At 43.1% G+C, this 17,594-nt stretch overlaps 1 protein-coding gene across 6 annotated transcripts in view; it reads right to left on the bottom strand.

The window, feature by feature from the left end:
* GRIA2 (glutamate ionotropic receptor AMPA type subunit 2) overlaps nucleotides 1–17,594 on the bottom strand; it is a 657,071-nt gene that overhangs the window by 68,974 nt on the left and 570,503 nt on the right. For all 6 annotated transcript variants that reach the window (XR_014978141.1, XM_085641724.1, XM_085641720.1 and 3 more), the window contains 2 exons: nucleotides 6,344–6,454; nucleotides 2,802–3,008 (listed from right to left, as the gene is read on the bottom strand). Coding sequence is in view for 5 of the 6 variants with exons in the window: in XM_085641724.1 (XP_085497850.1) it covers nucleotides 2,802–3,008; nucleotides 6,344–6,454 (318 nt within the window). In the remaining variant the exon portion in view is untranslated. The remainder of the gene's footprint in view (nucleotides 1–2,801; nucleotides 3,009–6,343; nucleotides 6,455–17,594) is intronic.

The following is a 17,594-nucleotide window of genomic DNA, read 5'->3' as shown; positions in this document are numbered from 1 at the left end:
ATAAAATTCTTATACTCTGACTCTCGTACCAGTGTTTTAGGTAATGGTAATTTTCCTCCTTATATTACTTTACATAGAGGTACCAGGAAAGGTTGTCCCCTCTCCCCTTTCCACTCTCCCCTTTGCTTTTTATTCTTTATCTAGAACCTTACCTTGAACGTATATGCTGTAATTTATCTCCGGGTTTAAATACGATTCCCTAAAGACTAAGTTATAGGCTTAGGCTGATGATGTTCTTATTTACATGTCTAATCCCCTTCCTTCTTTAGATCCTATTTCTTTTTACAAGAGATCAAATTATATTTCAACATTTCTGGATATAAACTCAGCTTTTCCAAAACTGAAATTTTACCATTAAATTCCTTTTGTTATAAGTACATGTTTGCAAACACTTAATTTTATAAGGTGCCATCCAGACTTAAATACCTTGGTGTTTGGCTTTCTCCTACTACTCCAACATAATTAGCCTTAACTATAATATTTTAAAGCTCAAACTACAAGCATTACTCTCATTTTGGTCTCCTCTGCTTTTATCATGGTTGGGCAGATTAGATACACTCAAAATGATCATTGTACCAAATTTCCATTATACACTTTCTATGTTACCCTTCAAAAATCCCAAATTGTTTCTTTTCATAAACTAACGCCATTTGTAAAAAAATTCTCTGGAACAATAAACATCAACGTATTGGCCTATCTAAATTTAAACACCCAACAATTGAAGGTGGTGTCCAATTCCCTGATTTTAAGCTATATCATTCCACTTTTTTAATTTGACAATTTTATGCCTAAATTAGTGGTTTTCAATACTCTCCCATACCATGATAGCTTGCATTTGAACAATCCTTACTGAAGAACATTTCATTCAAAGATGTGATCCATCTGTCTATCAGTACTTTTATTTCCCAAAATCTTACATTAAAATACTCCCAACTTTTATTATATACAAAAATTCTTTCTATCCTCCTCAATTTGGTACAATAAGTTTCTCAATTTTGCCACACATCCTTTTATTTCAAACACTGGAATGACAAGAGTATTTGTTTTTTCCTAACTACAAACACAAGACAACTTTCCAAGCTCTTGTTTAAGGGAATATGAATGAATATTCTCTGCTATTCATTCCTTTTTAATCACTAACAATGTCCCTCCTCCCACAGTTCAATTCCTACATTTGACACCTTTGGATACTATTCATCAAGACTCTTTCTAAAACTACCTGTGTATACGAACTTTAACTATCACCAACTTCTGTGCAAACCAAACATTTTATTGGAATATTATGGGAAACTGACATTTCCTTATTGTTTTCTGTTCATTACTGGGATAACCTTCGACAGAAAACATTCAACATCCCCAAAACTGCGCATATTTTTTATTTATAATAGAGTTATTATTTTCCCTGAATGTATCTCTAAATTTGATTCGAATGCTTCTCCACTAAGATCATCATGTTCCATTTCCAATGGTACTTTAACCCATTTTTTTTATCATTGCTCTCATGTGTCTAATTTTTGGTAAGCTATTTGGTCTAAATGTTTAAAGATCTTCCACTGTAATATACAACTAAATAACCAAAATGTTTTCTTAGGATCTAAGTCAGCTGACTTTGATTACTTTTCCTCCAAACCTTTGTTATTTGATCTTTTTATTGCGCTTGCTTTCAAATGTATACTGTCCTGTTGGAAAGATACTTCTAAACTATCTGTGCTAACATGGTGGAGTTATTTTGTGATGAACACAGAATATCTACTGTCTTCTCCTTATTGTTATGCCAGAAGATCAAATCGTATTTATATTGGTTACTCTTTACTACCTATCTATCTTCTCACTCATCATTACCTTAATCAATAATCTCTTTCAGTCTTCACTCCTTCCTATTTTCCCCGCACTTCCTCCTACTTTACCCTTAATCCTCTTCTCTTCTTCTATCTTTTTCTTTCCCTTTTATATGAAATGATAACTGTTTTTCATAGTTCACACGTTTCTCTTTTTTCATCCCTTCAAAATTATAACACTTCCAACTTGTAATTGTTCAATTACAATTGTTACTTCTCTTGTTATTCCTCAATGAATCTTAATAAAAAATATTGAACAAAAAATGGTAAAACTTGCAGGAACACATTTGCTAAATGCCACGTCACAGAAAAGATAGCATCTAATCACTATTGAAAAGGCAGGAGTGCACAGTGCTAAAGTACATTGCCTCACATAAGCGTTCGCAAAAACGTCAGTAAATGTGGGTCTTAATGTGCAAATATTTTGTTGTTCAATTTGTTATTGGCTCTTCAATTAGAAATCTCTTACTTCAGTAAGTAAATAGAAATTTCTTTTCTGATGTACAACTGTGTGACAAATTCCACATTGAGATAGACATCGGCTACAAACCTTTTCTGCAAAATCCCTGTATCAATTGGCATTTATTGCATTAACTAACTCAAAAGTCCATTGGCTATACACAAATTCAAACTGCTGAACTTGTGGCGGTTTGGGCTACATCAGTAACACAATGACAACTTTGCTATAGATGTACATTTCAGTGGTAACGTAGCACTGCAAATTATTTCACAAAAAAATATATTTAATAAACGAAAGTGTAAAACAACACAATGGTAAAAGTGCTGGATAAAGTATGCATGGCAACATATCCATTGCTAGTTCTGCAGATATAATTGTGTTATAAAAAATTAACAAGCATTAAAAAATATATATATGTCAAGACTCAAGAGTTACAAATGTGAGTGCATCATTTTGTGACAACACATGAACTATTTTAGTAAAGTTTAGAGAAGTGTTCTTACCCCATAAACTAGTTCTCCGACCATCCCATTCCAAATTTTGGTTTCCTGATCCCTGGCTCCGTACTTGCCATCCGCAACAATTGTCAGCTTGTATTTAAAACCACAATGCTTTGCGATTTCCGTTGCAAGATCCACACAGTAGCCCTCATATCGCTCATTTCCTTCAAATTGGTCTGCATTTTTCTTATACATCACATAAGGGGATTCCTGAAAGTCGAGAGCATAGTGAATTGGTGTAGGTAGAAAGGTCTGCATTAGCCCAATGTCTAATGGGCAAATTATCCCACTTGCGCTCATGATTCGAGGATGCATTTTACGCAATTTTTTAAACAATCTAACTCTCCTTCTTACTAGTACTGCTACTCTACTATTGACTCATCTCCTTCTCTTCCTACTCTGATGTATCTCCCGTCTCTTCATAGTTGATAATTCTCAGTGTCTTTCTGACCAGTCCTTGCCTTTAATTCTTACAAACAAATCTAGGCCTTTTCGTTCCGATGGTGAAGTATTTCCTGTAAAAATGCCTTGTTAAGCTGGTTTTAGCTGACCTATATTAATTAAACAAAAATACAAATACAGTTGCTGGGCACTTATATTTTCCCTATGATTACGTGACTTAAACACAGAAAACTAGGTAGAGTACAGATCTCTTTCTAAATAATCCAAATGTTTCCTTTCAAAGAAAGGGTCATGAGACCAGAAAGCATTCTTGTGTATATATTTACCGGGTTCAACACCCCCCCTCGGAGTAATGAAGAAATTAACCTAATTCTATTGTCACTATTAAAAGTAGTTAATCAGTCAAAAGATCTTTGACCACTGGTCTAACAGTGTAGAAGAAATACTGGGCTATCTGAGGTGGTGGTGGATGCAGAGAAACAAAAAATGAAAGCAAAGACAGCTTCTTTATAAAAGGTATTACTAAGAACTTAGAGATGACTGCAGCAAAGAATGTAAATCACATTTGAAGCAGAACATTGCATCCATGCATCAATTTTCAGAATCAAACTCACCATCTACAATGTCAGATGGCCCAACATTTGCTCCATTCTATGTGCATCTAAAGTTCACTAATCTAAAAAGCTTAGGAGCTAACCACCTTTTCTATTCTTGCCACCTATGCCAGCTCTCTATATTTCTATATCTTGTTGGCATAATACAGAACAAGATATGGATCTTGGTTGGGATGGTTACAGATCTCATCAGATTCATACCAATGCATGACAGTTTCTGTTTCAAGTGAGGACATTTTCTACCAAAGAGAGGGCAACCATGGCCACACAAGTGATACTGGAGTATACCAGTCTATGTCTGGTGGACTCAAAGGATTTCTTTCAACAAAATGTCTACTAACATAGCTGGAGTCTGACCATAGCTGTCATTTTCAGTATTGTTGTTTGCGGAGAAACATCTCTTTAACTATTTCATGACGTATTTACTGGTTTTCACTACTGCATCAAATACAACATTAAATATTCCTGAACAAGCACAGTTTCTTTGAAACCACCATAACAGTGGAAGGTCACTTAAATATGGTTACAGATAAAAAACAGGCAGCAGATAATTCCCAAATAGAACAAGCCACTGCCTGATCTACATGAAACAGTCTGTGATATTCAGTCAACAACTATATTCCACGTCCCACGGCAAAAGTTTGCAAGTGAGCACAAAACAACATAATTTCACAATACATCATTCAGCAAGAGGCCTGTGAAGATATTTGACTGATTTTCATGTGGCTGGGTTCAGACTGGAATGACATGGTGAGCACAAAAATGATGGATTTAGGCCCAGATCTCTGTACTGGGGTAAATGTATGACATTGTTCTGCATTCTGTCCATCAATTGTTGTTTTTGCGTGAAGATATTTGAGCACATGCCTCCATACTAATTCCAAAGAATGGAAAGTTTCATATTCAAGGGACATACAATTGCAAGTTGACAAATGTTGAGCATTCAGTGGAAAATGTGCTCACAAGAACAATGCAGTGGTGAAATCCGTAAGAAGGAGATACGTTATAAAATTAAACAGGTACTATGAATGACACAATCACCAGTGGGTGACAGTTTCGCATGGGATGGACACATTAAACAATATCATAATGGCAAATAAATGGGAGGTTGTGAATACACCACACAAAAAAACCTGGTGCTACAGTGTTTGTTAATGTTGGACCTCAAAAATCATTCATTTCCAAGGAAGTTTGATTACTGTTGCACATACTGTAAACCATGAACCTAGTACGATGATGGCATAAACTGTGCACAGATAGAACCAGGAGATATGCCTGACTGTCAAAGTAACTGCACCAAAATCTGCAGGGCTCCGTACTGAAAACGAATTAAGGCCAAAGCACAAAACATCAACAATAGCAAAGCAGAATTGTGGTGCATGGGTGACCTTCCAGTGTCACCTAACTGACCTTCAACAGCCAGCTATCCAATTAGTTGTTGGCATGAGAGCAGATGATCAAGTGGCAATCTCCTTCAGGATGGTGTTCCATTGTGGAAGGTGCATGGAGAGTACAGTGGTAGAAAACACATCAGCAGGCAGTTTGAATGGGTCTTGACAGACATGAGAATTTTCTGTTTAAGGGTCACACCGATCTAAGATACCTTTCTCACGTTGACACACACTATGTTGCACGTTGTGTACTACTGCATGCATTTTGCATTTCTGTCATGCTCGGCTTCCCCATTAAGCTGTTACAAATATATAGGTGTTTACCTCTGTAATGTTCTTCAAGTGGCCTATAAGCGGCCGAGTTAGTGCATAAGGAAAACATAACTAGAAAAAAACGATTGCGTAATGAACATGTTCGTACTTAGGGGTTGACTAGGATGGCGGGCAGACTTAAGTCCACCCACCACCCTCACGGTGCTGGGACCGGCCACCAGATATGGGGCGGTTCCGCACCGCTAATGAGGATGCAACCGCCACCATGGCATTTTTAACATTGTGGCGGGTGCTGCTATAAGCTGCACCCGCCGCAATGGTGAAATGCCATGTTGTGCATCGCCATGCACAATGTGGCAGGCACCGTGCGGTGCCCGCCACCTTGTGCATGGCAATGTAGGGGCGGTACCATAGGTACCCCCGGAGTGCAGCCCCCCCACCCATGCACCCCCCCTGGGGGCCCGCAACGGGCCCCCAAAGTGAATCCCCGCCAGCCTTTCCATGGCGGCATCACCGTCATGGAAAGGCCTTTATTCCCACCCATCCTAATATGGATGGCGGTGCCTGCTGGGCACCACCACCATATTGTGGCCCAATTCCACCCAGCTGGCAATCGGAACTGGCGGAAAAGCTGCTGACGCACTTTTATAATATGGCGGGGGTAAATCGGGTTGCGATGGTGGGCGGATCGCCACCGCCGGGCAGGCGGTGGCTATCTGCCCACCATCCTAATCAACCCCTATGATGGAGGGATACAATCAACTAAAATAAAAACTTGTCAACGGATGGAAGGATTTGATTGCAGAGGTGCTATTTAACCAAAGAAAAAATAACTGGCTTCTTTTAATACAATGTATGTAATTACCAAGATCGTGGTGACAATGACAGTCTTGTTCTCTAGACCAATGGAGTCATTTCCTGAAAGGCCGTCGACTGCAGTCAAAACCATTTTGTCAACCTCTGTCCAGAATCCTATCTGTAAAAAAAGGTTAATGCAAAAGAGTAAATAAAAACATAAGACAGTCCAACATCAGAGGCAAGATCAATCTCTTTACACTCTATTGTAAATTTACACACACATTCTTGCGTCAACTTCATCCATCAAGTGAATGTCTATACATAGAATGGGAAACTGCCAGGAAAATATTTATGAGTTCCTATTTCAACAACATCAATATTGCTCAAACATGGGAATTGTTTATTTCTTAACTGGAACTAGATAATTGATTACTGACAAGGGGCCATTTTATTTTACACACTGAGGCAAAATGGTGGATTACTAGAATGTAGCAATGGAAGTTTACATCCTGGGGCGATGACCTGAATTTCTTACAGGGGGCAATGATGCTGTACATACTGATGGAAATGCTGTTACACATTGCACACATGTGACAAAAGCATTGAGCATACTGTAAACATTGTAATGTGTTACTGTTTTGAGGAAATCTTGTTTTGTAAACTATGAAGATATTGTGGCTAAAACCCAAGCAAACCCCAAGTTAACCGTTGCTTAACCCTCTGGTAACTTGGCAAAAAAGCACTAAGCCTTAACTTAGAGGGAATGTGTAAAGTATTTATGCAGCATTTCAACCATTAATAAAGTGAAAAAAGCAGCACAAAAAAACCCACACCAAATTAGAAAGAGTAAAATTGAATCAATTATTTGAGACAAAGATGACAAAAGTTCAATCAGTAGAACCAGAGAAATGCAATTTCAAAGATTTAAGTGGAAACAGTTTCTAGAAGCACAAAGCACCAACTGAGTTTATTAATTTGGTTGCGGCGGACCAGGACAAAGTCACTAGTTCAGGCCGACCATGACAGAGTGTAAGCTGGGTACAGGGACCAGGTTAGGCCCATTGAACAAAGTACCTTAAATCCTGGTTGCGGAGTGTTGCAAGATCCTGAGTTGAGGATGCATCGCACAGCGGCAACTCTGATCAGGCTGTCGGCGAGGCTTGTGATGCAAGGTTCTGCGATGTCGAGGATGCTGTCAATGAAGGCTTGCGATGCAAAGTCCTGCTTAGATGATGAATCACACAGTGGAGGTTCTGAGAAGCTGCAGGCTGCAACATGAGGTCCTACGGCAGGGATACGTCACTCAGCAGCTGTTCCGATGTGAAGCTGCAAGAAGATGCATCACGCTGTGTTGCTTCTGCAAAAGAGACCACAGGTGGGCTGGCAGAGAACCTTTTTGCCCACATCCAAGGGTCCAGGACTGGGGTGTCCCACTTGGGGGTCAAGACTCACAGCAGGCAGAGTCCAGGTGCTGGGTGCAAAGTAGTTGGAGCCTTTTCTGTCCCTGAGACTCTGATCAGGAGTCCAGTCAACAAACCCTTGGAGAAACTCTGGTGGTCCTAGGTTCAAGATGCAGGTTGAGTCCTTCTCACACAGGCTGCAGGGTAGCAATGAGGATTCTTTGAAATGATCTACTGCTTGTAAGTTTTAAGTGGCATCATGATGTATAGGGAGGGGTGAGAGCATCAGTTTCCTAAAATTAGTAGTTATAAGAGGTTTACGGTACAACCAGGAGCATTGGAAATGTAGCCTGTAAGATATATTGTTTTTTAAGACTACAATACATTTCAAAGGTTATGAAATTCATATAGTAGAAGGGGTATATAATCCAGTGAAAGATGCAGCTTCCAAAACCTCCACAGATAGAAAGGTTATGAGGTCCATCCAGTAACATAGGTGTTACACGCAGCTTTCTACCAGTAGAGTTATATCATCATCATCATCATCAAGATATCTTTATTTTGGCAATTTGCCTTAAAAAGTACATAAAAAGATAAATATATACACAGACAGACCTGGCACAGAATAAAATAAGTCATGACAATACATTAAGTAGTGCATAGTCCCCTTCTCCTATTCCACATTGCTAAAAGGAATTTAGAAACTGCAAAAACTATACATTCAGATGTGTCTGTTTTTAAAATTCTAAAAGCATGGCTACATTGCCGAAACCCCATATTTTTGCAGATAGGCACTATCCAAAGCTTCCTAGCTTTTGAGTATGCAGGGCAAAAAAATAATACATGGAGCTCATCCTCTTTAGCACAGCTGCAGCCAGGGCAGGCCTCAATAGAATTTGATGCCCAACTGCTAGTGAAAGCTCGAAGGGGTAGTGTGCCATATCTCCATTGCAGATATAGTTTTCTTGATGGTATAGGATAAATAATATCCATAAAATTCTCAAATTGATAAAAATCCTTAACACTTAAAAAAGATTAAGTTAAAACTCCAATATTAAGGGCAGTCTGCACTCTGTTTTGTTGCTCAGCCACATAGATCTTAGTGAGCATCTTCCGTGAGATCACCTTGCAGCTTAATTCCGGTTCATACCACATATCACCTAGCCCAAGTTTGATGCACTGGGATTTTATGAACACAAACCAAGGGATTTTTAGTACACAGTTGCTTGCCAGAATTTCCTTCAGCTCTAGTCTATAATGCAGCAGTTCCGGCGTAGTCCACAACCCGTGCCAATACCTAAGAGGCTTCAGGGCTAGTTCATCATCCATTGACCTCAGATTCAGATCCATCCTTAAAGGATGCAACGGAGTACTCTGTGGAAGTGATAGTAGCTGTCTGATGAACTTGTTTTCAATTTTAAGAAGTTCCAACCCTGGTAAATGCCCCCAAAGTTCCGCTCCATATAAAATTGCTGCCCTGGCCTGGCTCTTGTATACTTCAAGCAGGGGTTTAATTGGTTTGTATGTGGACGTGTTGGAAAACTTAAGGATACCCCCAGCATACTGAGCTAATTTCAGCTGCACCTTGGCGATTTGTGGAACCCATGAAAGATTTTCGCTCAGCGTTACTCCTAGATAATCAAAGGTTTTTACCCTTTCCAAATTTGATGAATCTAGTTTTGGGTTCGGCCGTGTGGAAGGTGAGGGATTAAACACCATATACTTTGTTTTGTTCACATTAATTTCCAGGCCACGACCTCTACAAAAATCCTCGAAACTGTCAAGCACACGCTGGATTCCCATTGGTGATTTGGAAAGTAGCAGGGTGTCATCCGCAAACATAATTGCTGGCACCCTGCTACCTGCCAAAATTTGGGCGTCATTATTAAGGGCGCTATTAAGATGGGAAATCACACCATTGACATATAGGCAGAACAGGGTAGGTGCTAAAACGCACCCCTGTCTCACCCCTCTGCCAATGGGGAACTTAGAGGTTAAAGCCCCGTTCTTCCCATGACGCACCTGGGCAAAATTGCCCTCATGCAACTTGATCAGTATTGTCAGGATTGGTAGAGGCACCCCCAAACTGACCAACACACCCCAAAGTTTCCCTCGGGGTACTAGATCGAAAGCGGAGCGGAGGTCCACGAATACCATGTAGAGGCTGCCACCCTCAATCTTTGCTGTTTTCCAAAATAGTAATAACAAGCGAAAGATTTGATCCATGGTAGAGGTGTTCCTCCTAAACCCCGCTTGGTATTGGCTCAGTATAGCGTGCTCCTCCATCCAGTCCTCAAGTCGTTCAAGGATGAGCCGCGCAAAAATTTTTTGCGGAACATCTATGAGGCTGATGGGCCTGTAATTTGCCGGTAGCAAAGGGGAACCCTTCTTGAAAATGGGAACGATTTCTGCACCCAACCAAGTGCAGGGCACATTCATTCCTCTCAAGATTGCATTAAATAAAATGCATAGATATGGTCCCCAGATCTCCATTTGATGTTTGAAGAGGTCTCCCGGCAGTTTGTCTAGCCCAGGGGCCTTACTGGATGGAATTTTCGAAATGGCATTAACAACTTCCTCAGGCGAAAACTCTATATAGTCATAGGAGTCATTCAATGCTGGTAGAGCCGGATATGTGTCCATATCAACTTCAATAGCGTACAGGGCTCTAAAGTGGTCTTCCCAAATACTAGCCTCTATATTAGGCTCAGTAGCCAATTTGGGATCCCCACTTCCTGTGTTGATTATAGACCAAAATTTACGGGCATCTTTCTGTTCTAAAGCGCATGACAGGTCGGTCCATTTTGCATAGTCCCAATCCTGTTTGGCCAACTTCAGCATAGCTTTATAATGTGTTCTCTTGGTGGCGATAAGGATCTTGTCATTGTCTTGTTTTACAGCCCGAATCAACTCTTTTTTTGCCAGGCGACAAGCATCATTAAACCAAGAGGAGAGGGGGGTCCTATTCTTTCTATTAGTTACTACTGGATTAAACACATCTGACAAGATACTAACGAGATTCGTATGCAGGGCCTGCAATTTGATATTAAAATCTGGAGGAGGTTGTTGGGTTATTAAGACATCTAGTTCAGTAAAACACGGCAAGACTGAATTGTACAATCTTGCCAGGTCCTCAGAAGATGCCTCCACCTTGTCCCACTTGACCCTGCGCCGGTCATTCGTTAAGACTAACCTATCTACTCGAGCATCTCTGGGTCCTAAATCCTTCGGTTGTGTGACCGGAGAAGCCAGCTCCAGCCTCAGCAAATTGTGATCACTGTCATCCCTTACAATAATCTCGAGGTCGATAACCTTCGACCACAACTGTTTCCGAACCATAATGTAGTCTAGACGTGATTCGTGGCCCTTTTTGTTGTATGTGCACCTAGAAGGTGTATCTGAATTGGTGCGTCCGTTACAAGCCCTAATTGAATGGCTTAGTGTGAGGGCCGTTATTTGGACCGCTAGAGGGGACCAGGACCTAGTGTGAGGAGATTGAGTTTGCGGAATGGACCAGTAATCATCCTCAGTTGCAAGTGCACCATGATCCATCCCCAGTAAGGGTTCATAGTGACAGTTAAAATCTCCTGCTACTAGTAGGGACACATCCGTAGGGATGGAGTACAGAAAATTTGATAGTTCGTCGACCGTAGTAGACTCACTAGCTAGAGTGACAGGCCTCGAGTAGACATTCACAACAGCCAGCTTAAAATTATTGGGCCATTTCAGGATTACACACTGTATATCGTCCGAGTGAGTGCTGACAGACTCGGCTGTGCAACCCAAATGAGTTGCCACCCATATGGTAAGGCCCCCAGATGGTCGTCCCTTACCCCCCCATCGTGCAGGTATATGAAAACCCGCAAATCCCATTCTCCTTTCCTCTGTTCTCGCCCATGTCTCCTGGAATAGACATATGTCCATTCCATCAATAAACGTTCCCCATTCACCACTCGCTACTTTGCTATGTAGGCCCGCAACGTTCCAGGACGCAATTACCAGGGATTCAGTGTTCGTAGATACCCTGGAATTACAGTCACTCCTAATTGTAACTTGCTTTCGCGTAGGTGCGGCTCTATAACCTCTTGCGCATCTGGACGCCTGGCATCAGATATAACCTCTTGGAGTTATATCAGTAATTGGATTTCTGGTTGGCAGAGGTATGCACTTTGTCCAAGCAGGAACCACAATCTCAATCAGAGTAGGTCACAACAAACCCTAAATTATCCTGTGCCCACCATCCGGTAGATTGGTATAGAGCAGTCAGGCTTAACTTAAGAGGCAGTGAGTAAATTATTTATGCAACACTTCAAACAATAACAAAACAAAACACCACAGAAAGACTTCACACCAGGTTAGAAAAATAGAGAATAATTTTATAAATAAAACAAGACCAAATTGTCACATATCCGATAAGTAGAAATTGAGATATGAATTTTTAAACAATAAATAATAAAATAATGCTTAGAAGCAATAAGAGCATATTTGGGAAATCTGGTCACGCTGGACCGGGGCAAGGTCAAAAGTTCAGGCCGATAGTGATGGAGCACGGGCTGGTTACGGGGACCCACTTGAGCCTGTTGAACAAAAGAACCTTGATACTGATTTGTGTCTACATCGAGGAAGATGCGGTGTGCAGCCGAGGCGATGCATTGGTTCTGATCCCACAACAGAGAGAGATGTGTCAGTTTTCCCCATGCAAAGGCAGAGATGCGTCGGTTCAGAGGGTGATATGCTGGTTCCAAATGCCATCCGTCAGTTCTGCTGTTGTAGCAGATAATATATCGACTCAGAGGGCAATGCGCTGGTTCCAAAATTGATGCGCTGAGTCCGCTTTACGCAACGATGAGGATGCGCCGTTTCCAATCCAAGCAAGGGCAAAGATGTGCTGGCTGTAATTAAAATGCGTGAGTTGGATGGAGGAGTACCGTAGACCTCAGCCAATTCAGCTGTGCTAAGACTGCCCCAAAGGCATGCTCTGAAGCTGCCATGTGCATGAAGAATTGCTTGCAGAAATCGGGGCCCTAGAGCACAGGTGCTGTGCACATGGCTTCCTTGAGGAAATCAAAGGCTTTCTGACAAACCTCTGTCCAGATTAACAATCTGGGCTGCTTCTTGGAAGCCAGGTCATTTAAGGAGGCAACAACCGTGCCATCACACTTAATGAATCTCCTGTAGTAACCTATGAGGCCTAGAAAGGTTCTCACTTCTGTTTGGATTCTAGGTAGTTACCAGACCATGCTTCAAACTTTGCCTCAGGGGCTGCTCATTGCCCCTACCTACCAGGTGTCCCAGGTACACCACAGAACCCTGCCTAATCTGGCACATACTGGGCATGATCCTCAGGCCTGCCTGTTGCAGGGCATGAAGCACCTTGTGGAGGTGATGCAGGTGTTCCTCCTGGATGGAACTATAGACAAAGCAAACACAAGGAGATGATCGATGGAATGCTGAAACTTTTCAGGTGCTCACCCCCAATCACAGATCTGGGTTGGATCCATCATCATTCTTTAGCTCACTTTGCCACCCCAGTTCACACCCAGCTATATGCAAATCAGTCTTGACCCTGTGCCTCATGAGAACAGTCCAGCCTGAACTGCAAGCCATGTCTTCCCTAGACTGGAAACAAGCATCCAGGGATCGGTTTTGGGGTAACACCCCTCATCGGCCAGGCTAGCTTGAATCCAGTGGCAAGGTGAGCAAGGGACCCACATCTGGCATCATCCTCCATCCCATCATCCTCTACTGTGGTGTCCCCAGTACTGTGTGAACTTCTGCCCAGGTCCTCAATGCCTTTTGAAGCTCCACCTTCCTGGTGGTGCCCTTGGTAGGAAGTCTCACTTCCTTACAGAAGTCCTTGAACTAGGGCACAGTATAAACCTTTAGGTTGGCCAGCTCAAATCCCATCTTTGCAGATGCAGTTGTAGGTCCAGCAGTCAGATACATGATTTAGGAAAAACACAAAAATGCTGATCAGGGAGAACTGTAAAAAAATTGAAAGGGTCTTGTATGTGGATGGGCAGTGTACACCAAGTTGCTGTATGGCACTGCAAAAACACAAGTCCTATACCACCGCTGCCACTAATGGTAGATACTGGATTTCTGGTTGACAGATGTATGCACCCTATCCGAGTAGAAACCACTATACTAGTCAGGGTAAGTCAGAGCACATCCTAAACTACCCTGTGCTCACCCTCTGGTAGTTTGGCACAGAGCAGTCAGGCTTAACTTAAGAGGCAATATGTAAAGTATTTGTGCAACACTTCAAACAATTACACAGTGAAAACACCACACAAAGACTCCACACCAGGTTAGAAATATATAGAACAATTTTATAAATACAAGACCAAAAAACAAAAATCCAGTAGGTAGAGCTTGATATATGAATTTTAAAAGAAGAAACTTTAAAATGGCGCTTGGAAGCAATAAGCACCTATTTGAGATATCTGGTCATGCTGGACCGGGGCAAAGTCAAAAGTTCAGGCTCAGAATGATGGAGTGCAGGCCAGATACAGGGATCCACTTTGTCCCTGTAGGAGAGTAGATCTGCCTCTTATGTTGCCCCCACTTTTTTATTGATGTTTACACTGGTTTCTGGCTATAGTCTGGCTGGGACCCTGCTAATCAGGGCCCCAGCCTCTCTGTTCTCTCTAAACAACATGGAGTGCATATTAGGTGCACTAGTGATTGGATACTGTGGTGCCTTATGAGTCCCTAGTATATGGTACCTTAGGTACCAAGGGCATAGGTACTTCACGGGCCTACCAGGGGCTGAAGCATGTATTATGCCACCCCTGGGAAGCAGGCTAAATCTGACACCACAGGCCTGCTACTGCAGCCTGGGTGAGGTGGTGCTAGTATCCTCACTGAGATATAGGTTCACTATATCTCTCCTGCACACACATTTAAACCTATCAGTCACCCCTAAGGCAGGCCCTATCAATCCTGAGGGCAGGGTGCTTGGTTTCCATGTGAGGGGGTGCCTCTGTCTGAGCACTGTCTTAGCAGGGCCCCTCTGCAGCTCTCAGAGTCCATTCTCTGGGGCTGTTTGTGAATGCGGTCAAAACCATATACTCTTAAATGCATTATAACCTCGCGGTAAATGCTAACTTTGGGATGTCTGCATCAAAACATGTCGTGTTTGGTGTCAAACGCTTTGGAATCATACCCCCACACCAGTAACTGGTGTGGGAGTATGATCCCACCCTTCTAGAGGGAGAGACATGTACCTACTGTGGAAACACGGTAGAATCCTGAAGAGCCCTGGCATCACAAAATGGATGCCACCAGTCACAGACACTGGGCTGCCCTCCTGCTGATGACCGAAACTCGCAGTGGAGGAGGCCCAACAATAGGCGTCCTGTCAAAGGGAGGTGTGACCACCTCCCAGACAGGGTTTAGTGTATTGGGGCTGGGTGGGTGCACTCCTAGAGTATTTTGAAGTCCTGCACTGGGGGAGCTGTAGGCTCCTCTGTGCATACACCAGTTCAAACCGGCTCAGGGGCTACCTGCCCCTGCTCTGGCGCAAAACTGGACAAAGGAAAGTGGGTGCAGCCACCCACTCCCCTGACCCTCCCATAGGTGGGGTCATAGAGCTAGTCCCTCCCTTACTTTCAGTATAAGTTAGGGAACCCTTGCCATTGCAAACTAGATATCCCTGGATGACGGTCTGATGAAGAATCCCGGACCTTCGACGTTCCACTACCTCTGAAAGACTGAAGAATCTCCCTTGGAGTCAAGGAGTGACTCTCTGCTTGGCAGGCACCAAATCTTGCAATCAACGGTCGCAAACTCCATCGCTCCCGCCGGAGCCCGAAGTCCCTGCAACCCAGGAAGAGGATTTCCTGACTTCTCCAAAGCCATCGTGAGTCCCCAGTGACGCTGAGGCAAGTGGACCCCACGAGTGATGAGGAACCGCAATCCCTGGGTACCGTGCACTATTTTTGAGTGCAACCCCTTCAGGACAATCTACAAAGCTGTGCTTTGGGCCACGTGTAGTCCAAGCCTCTAGCAGGGGTCCCTCCGAAGATCAGAGGCCTAACCCATCCCCAGTGACCGTGGGCCCCTATTAAGTGGATCCTCCTGAGGCGTCTTTGCGGTCCCTTTCCCGGTTGGCTTGTGGGTCCCCTGAAGACTTTTTTACAGTTCCAAAGGGCTCCCCTGGTCGCTCCAGGCCTGCCCTGACTTACTTTGCTGGGTGAGTCCCTCAGACCTTGCTGGTCTGCACCGCCGACTTTTTATCTTTTCCACGAGACTTGCTGTTACCAAGGCTTGTTGGCTCCAATCTGGTCACCGACACCGCAGTAAGCTGCAGACTTCATGGGACATGCCGAATTCAGCTCCTGGTCATCGTCGATGCCTCCTGGACCTCGTGGCTGAAGAGTCAAGACACCCGTGGATCACCTGAAATCACCCGACGACTGTGGGCATCCATCTTCCTTGCCCCGGGTCACTGCTAAGTGACTTTGAACACTGTCCCCTCTGCTTTCAGGTCTTCCTTCCTCTGAATCCAGGTTTGGATTCCACTGGACACTTCTCCTGTCTTCACAAGCAGCAAGTCTTCATTGGCTCCCATTGAAAACGACGCCGCAACCCGACACCAAAAGACACCTATGCACCCGGCTTCCCTGGGTGAGGTAACTCCAGCACTTTGGTGCTCCTGTGGGTGTTGGCTCTAGAACTACTTACCCTGTAAGTGACTTGCTTGTAAACTCTCCTGAAGTATCCTAAAACTCTTAATTTCCAATCGCGACTTGCTCCATTGAAGTCAATGGGGATTTGCGGCTGTGTTCTCACACTGAATGCGTCTCCCGTGGGTCCTTTACTTACCTGCCTTGGGTGGTTTCATGAGGCCCCAGCGCTTCTGAAGGCCCTAGGCCTTGTCCCCTTGCAAGTCCTTATCTCTAAGTCTCTTTTTTAGTATATGGTCTGGTACGCCCCAGGGCCGCAGCCATATTTGTGCTTAATTTATTGTGAAACGTTGATTTATGCATATGTTCCTGACTTATAATCTCATAAAGAGATTAGCAGAGAGTTGTTAGTAATAAATACATATATATTTGATATATATACCTGTGTGGTGTCCTTTCACTTAGTGATTCAAGAGATTATAAGGTAAAACAAGCTGCTTTACATTCCTCTAAAGACTTAGCCTGAAGGCTGCTCTCCACAGCTACCACTAGGATTGCATTCTTGAAAGGTTGTCTTAAACCTATCTACCATAAGAGTTGATTTGTACTGGTGCAAGGTGTCCACTTTAACTAGTGAACAGCATATACCAGGCCAACTTCTCACAATGGTGGGCAGCGTGTGGGATTCCAGCTTGCCATTGTTTTACCAGAAAATCTCTATTTGAATTACTAACTGAAAACCACTATAGGTACTCAAGGTACATATAAAGTCAAGCTTAGTATCAATAAGTTCTACTGAACTTAGAGCTGTGTGTCAAGGGATAGCACACCCTTTCCACAGCTCAAGCTAGGATCAGTAGGCCACAAACTAGTGTAGGTAGTACAACACTGCACACAACTAGAATGTCCTTAAGGGTTGGAACCAGTGGGTCCACCCAGCCTCAGTATAAGGACATGACTTTCTTTGACTTGAAAGACATGTGTGCTGCAAGGCACCTGAAGATAAGACAGAGTCCCTCCACACTACACCTGATAGATCTGCTCACAGCAGATGATCCTAGATTAGCTCTAGGAGCTAATGGGTCTGAATCAGGAGGTGGGTTAATTACAGTGTCTGGGTCAGATGATGAAAATCAGGATGACCAGGACTCTGTGATTAAAGGGCCAGATCCACAAGGGTCTGAAAAGGACAGCGGAATTCTCTCTTAGAGAACTGACAGAGTGGAGGAAAGGCCTAGGTCTCTTTCTAGGGAGTCTGACCACTCCTATCACTCTGGCAGAGAATCTG

The sequence above is a fragment of the Triturus cristatus genome, chromosome 2_2, assembly GCF_964204655.1.
Source record: "Triturus cristatus chromosome 2_2, aTriCri1.1, whole genome shotgun sequence".
In the NCBI taxonomy this organism is placed as follows: Eukaryota; Metazoa; Chordata; class Amphibia; order Caudata; family Salamandridae; genus Triturus; species Triturus cristatus.
This window is presented reverse-complemented; position numbering and strand designations above follow the sequence as displayed.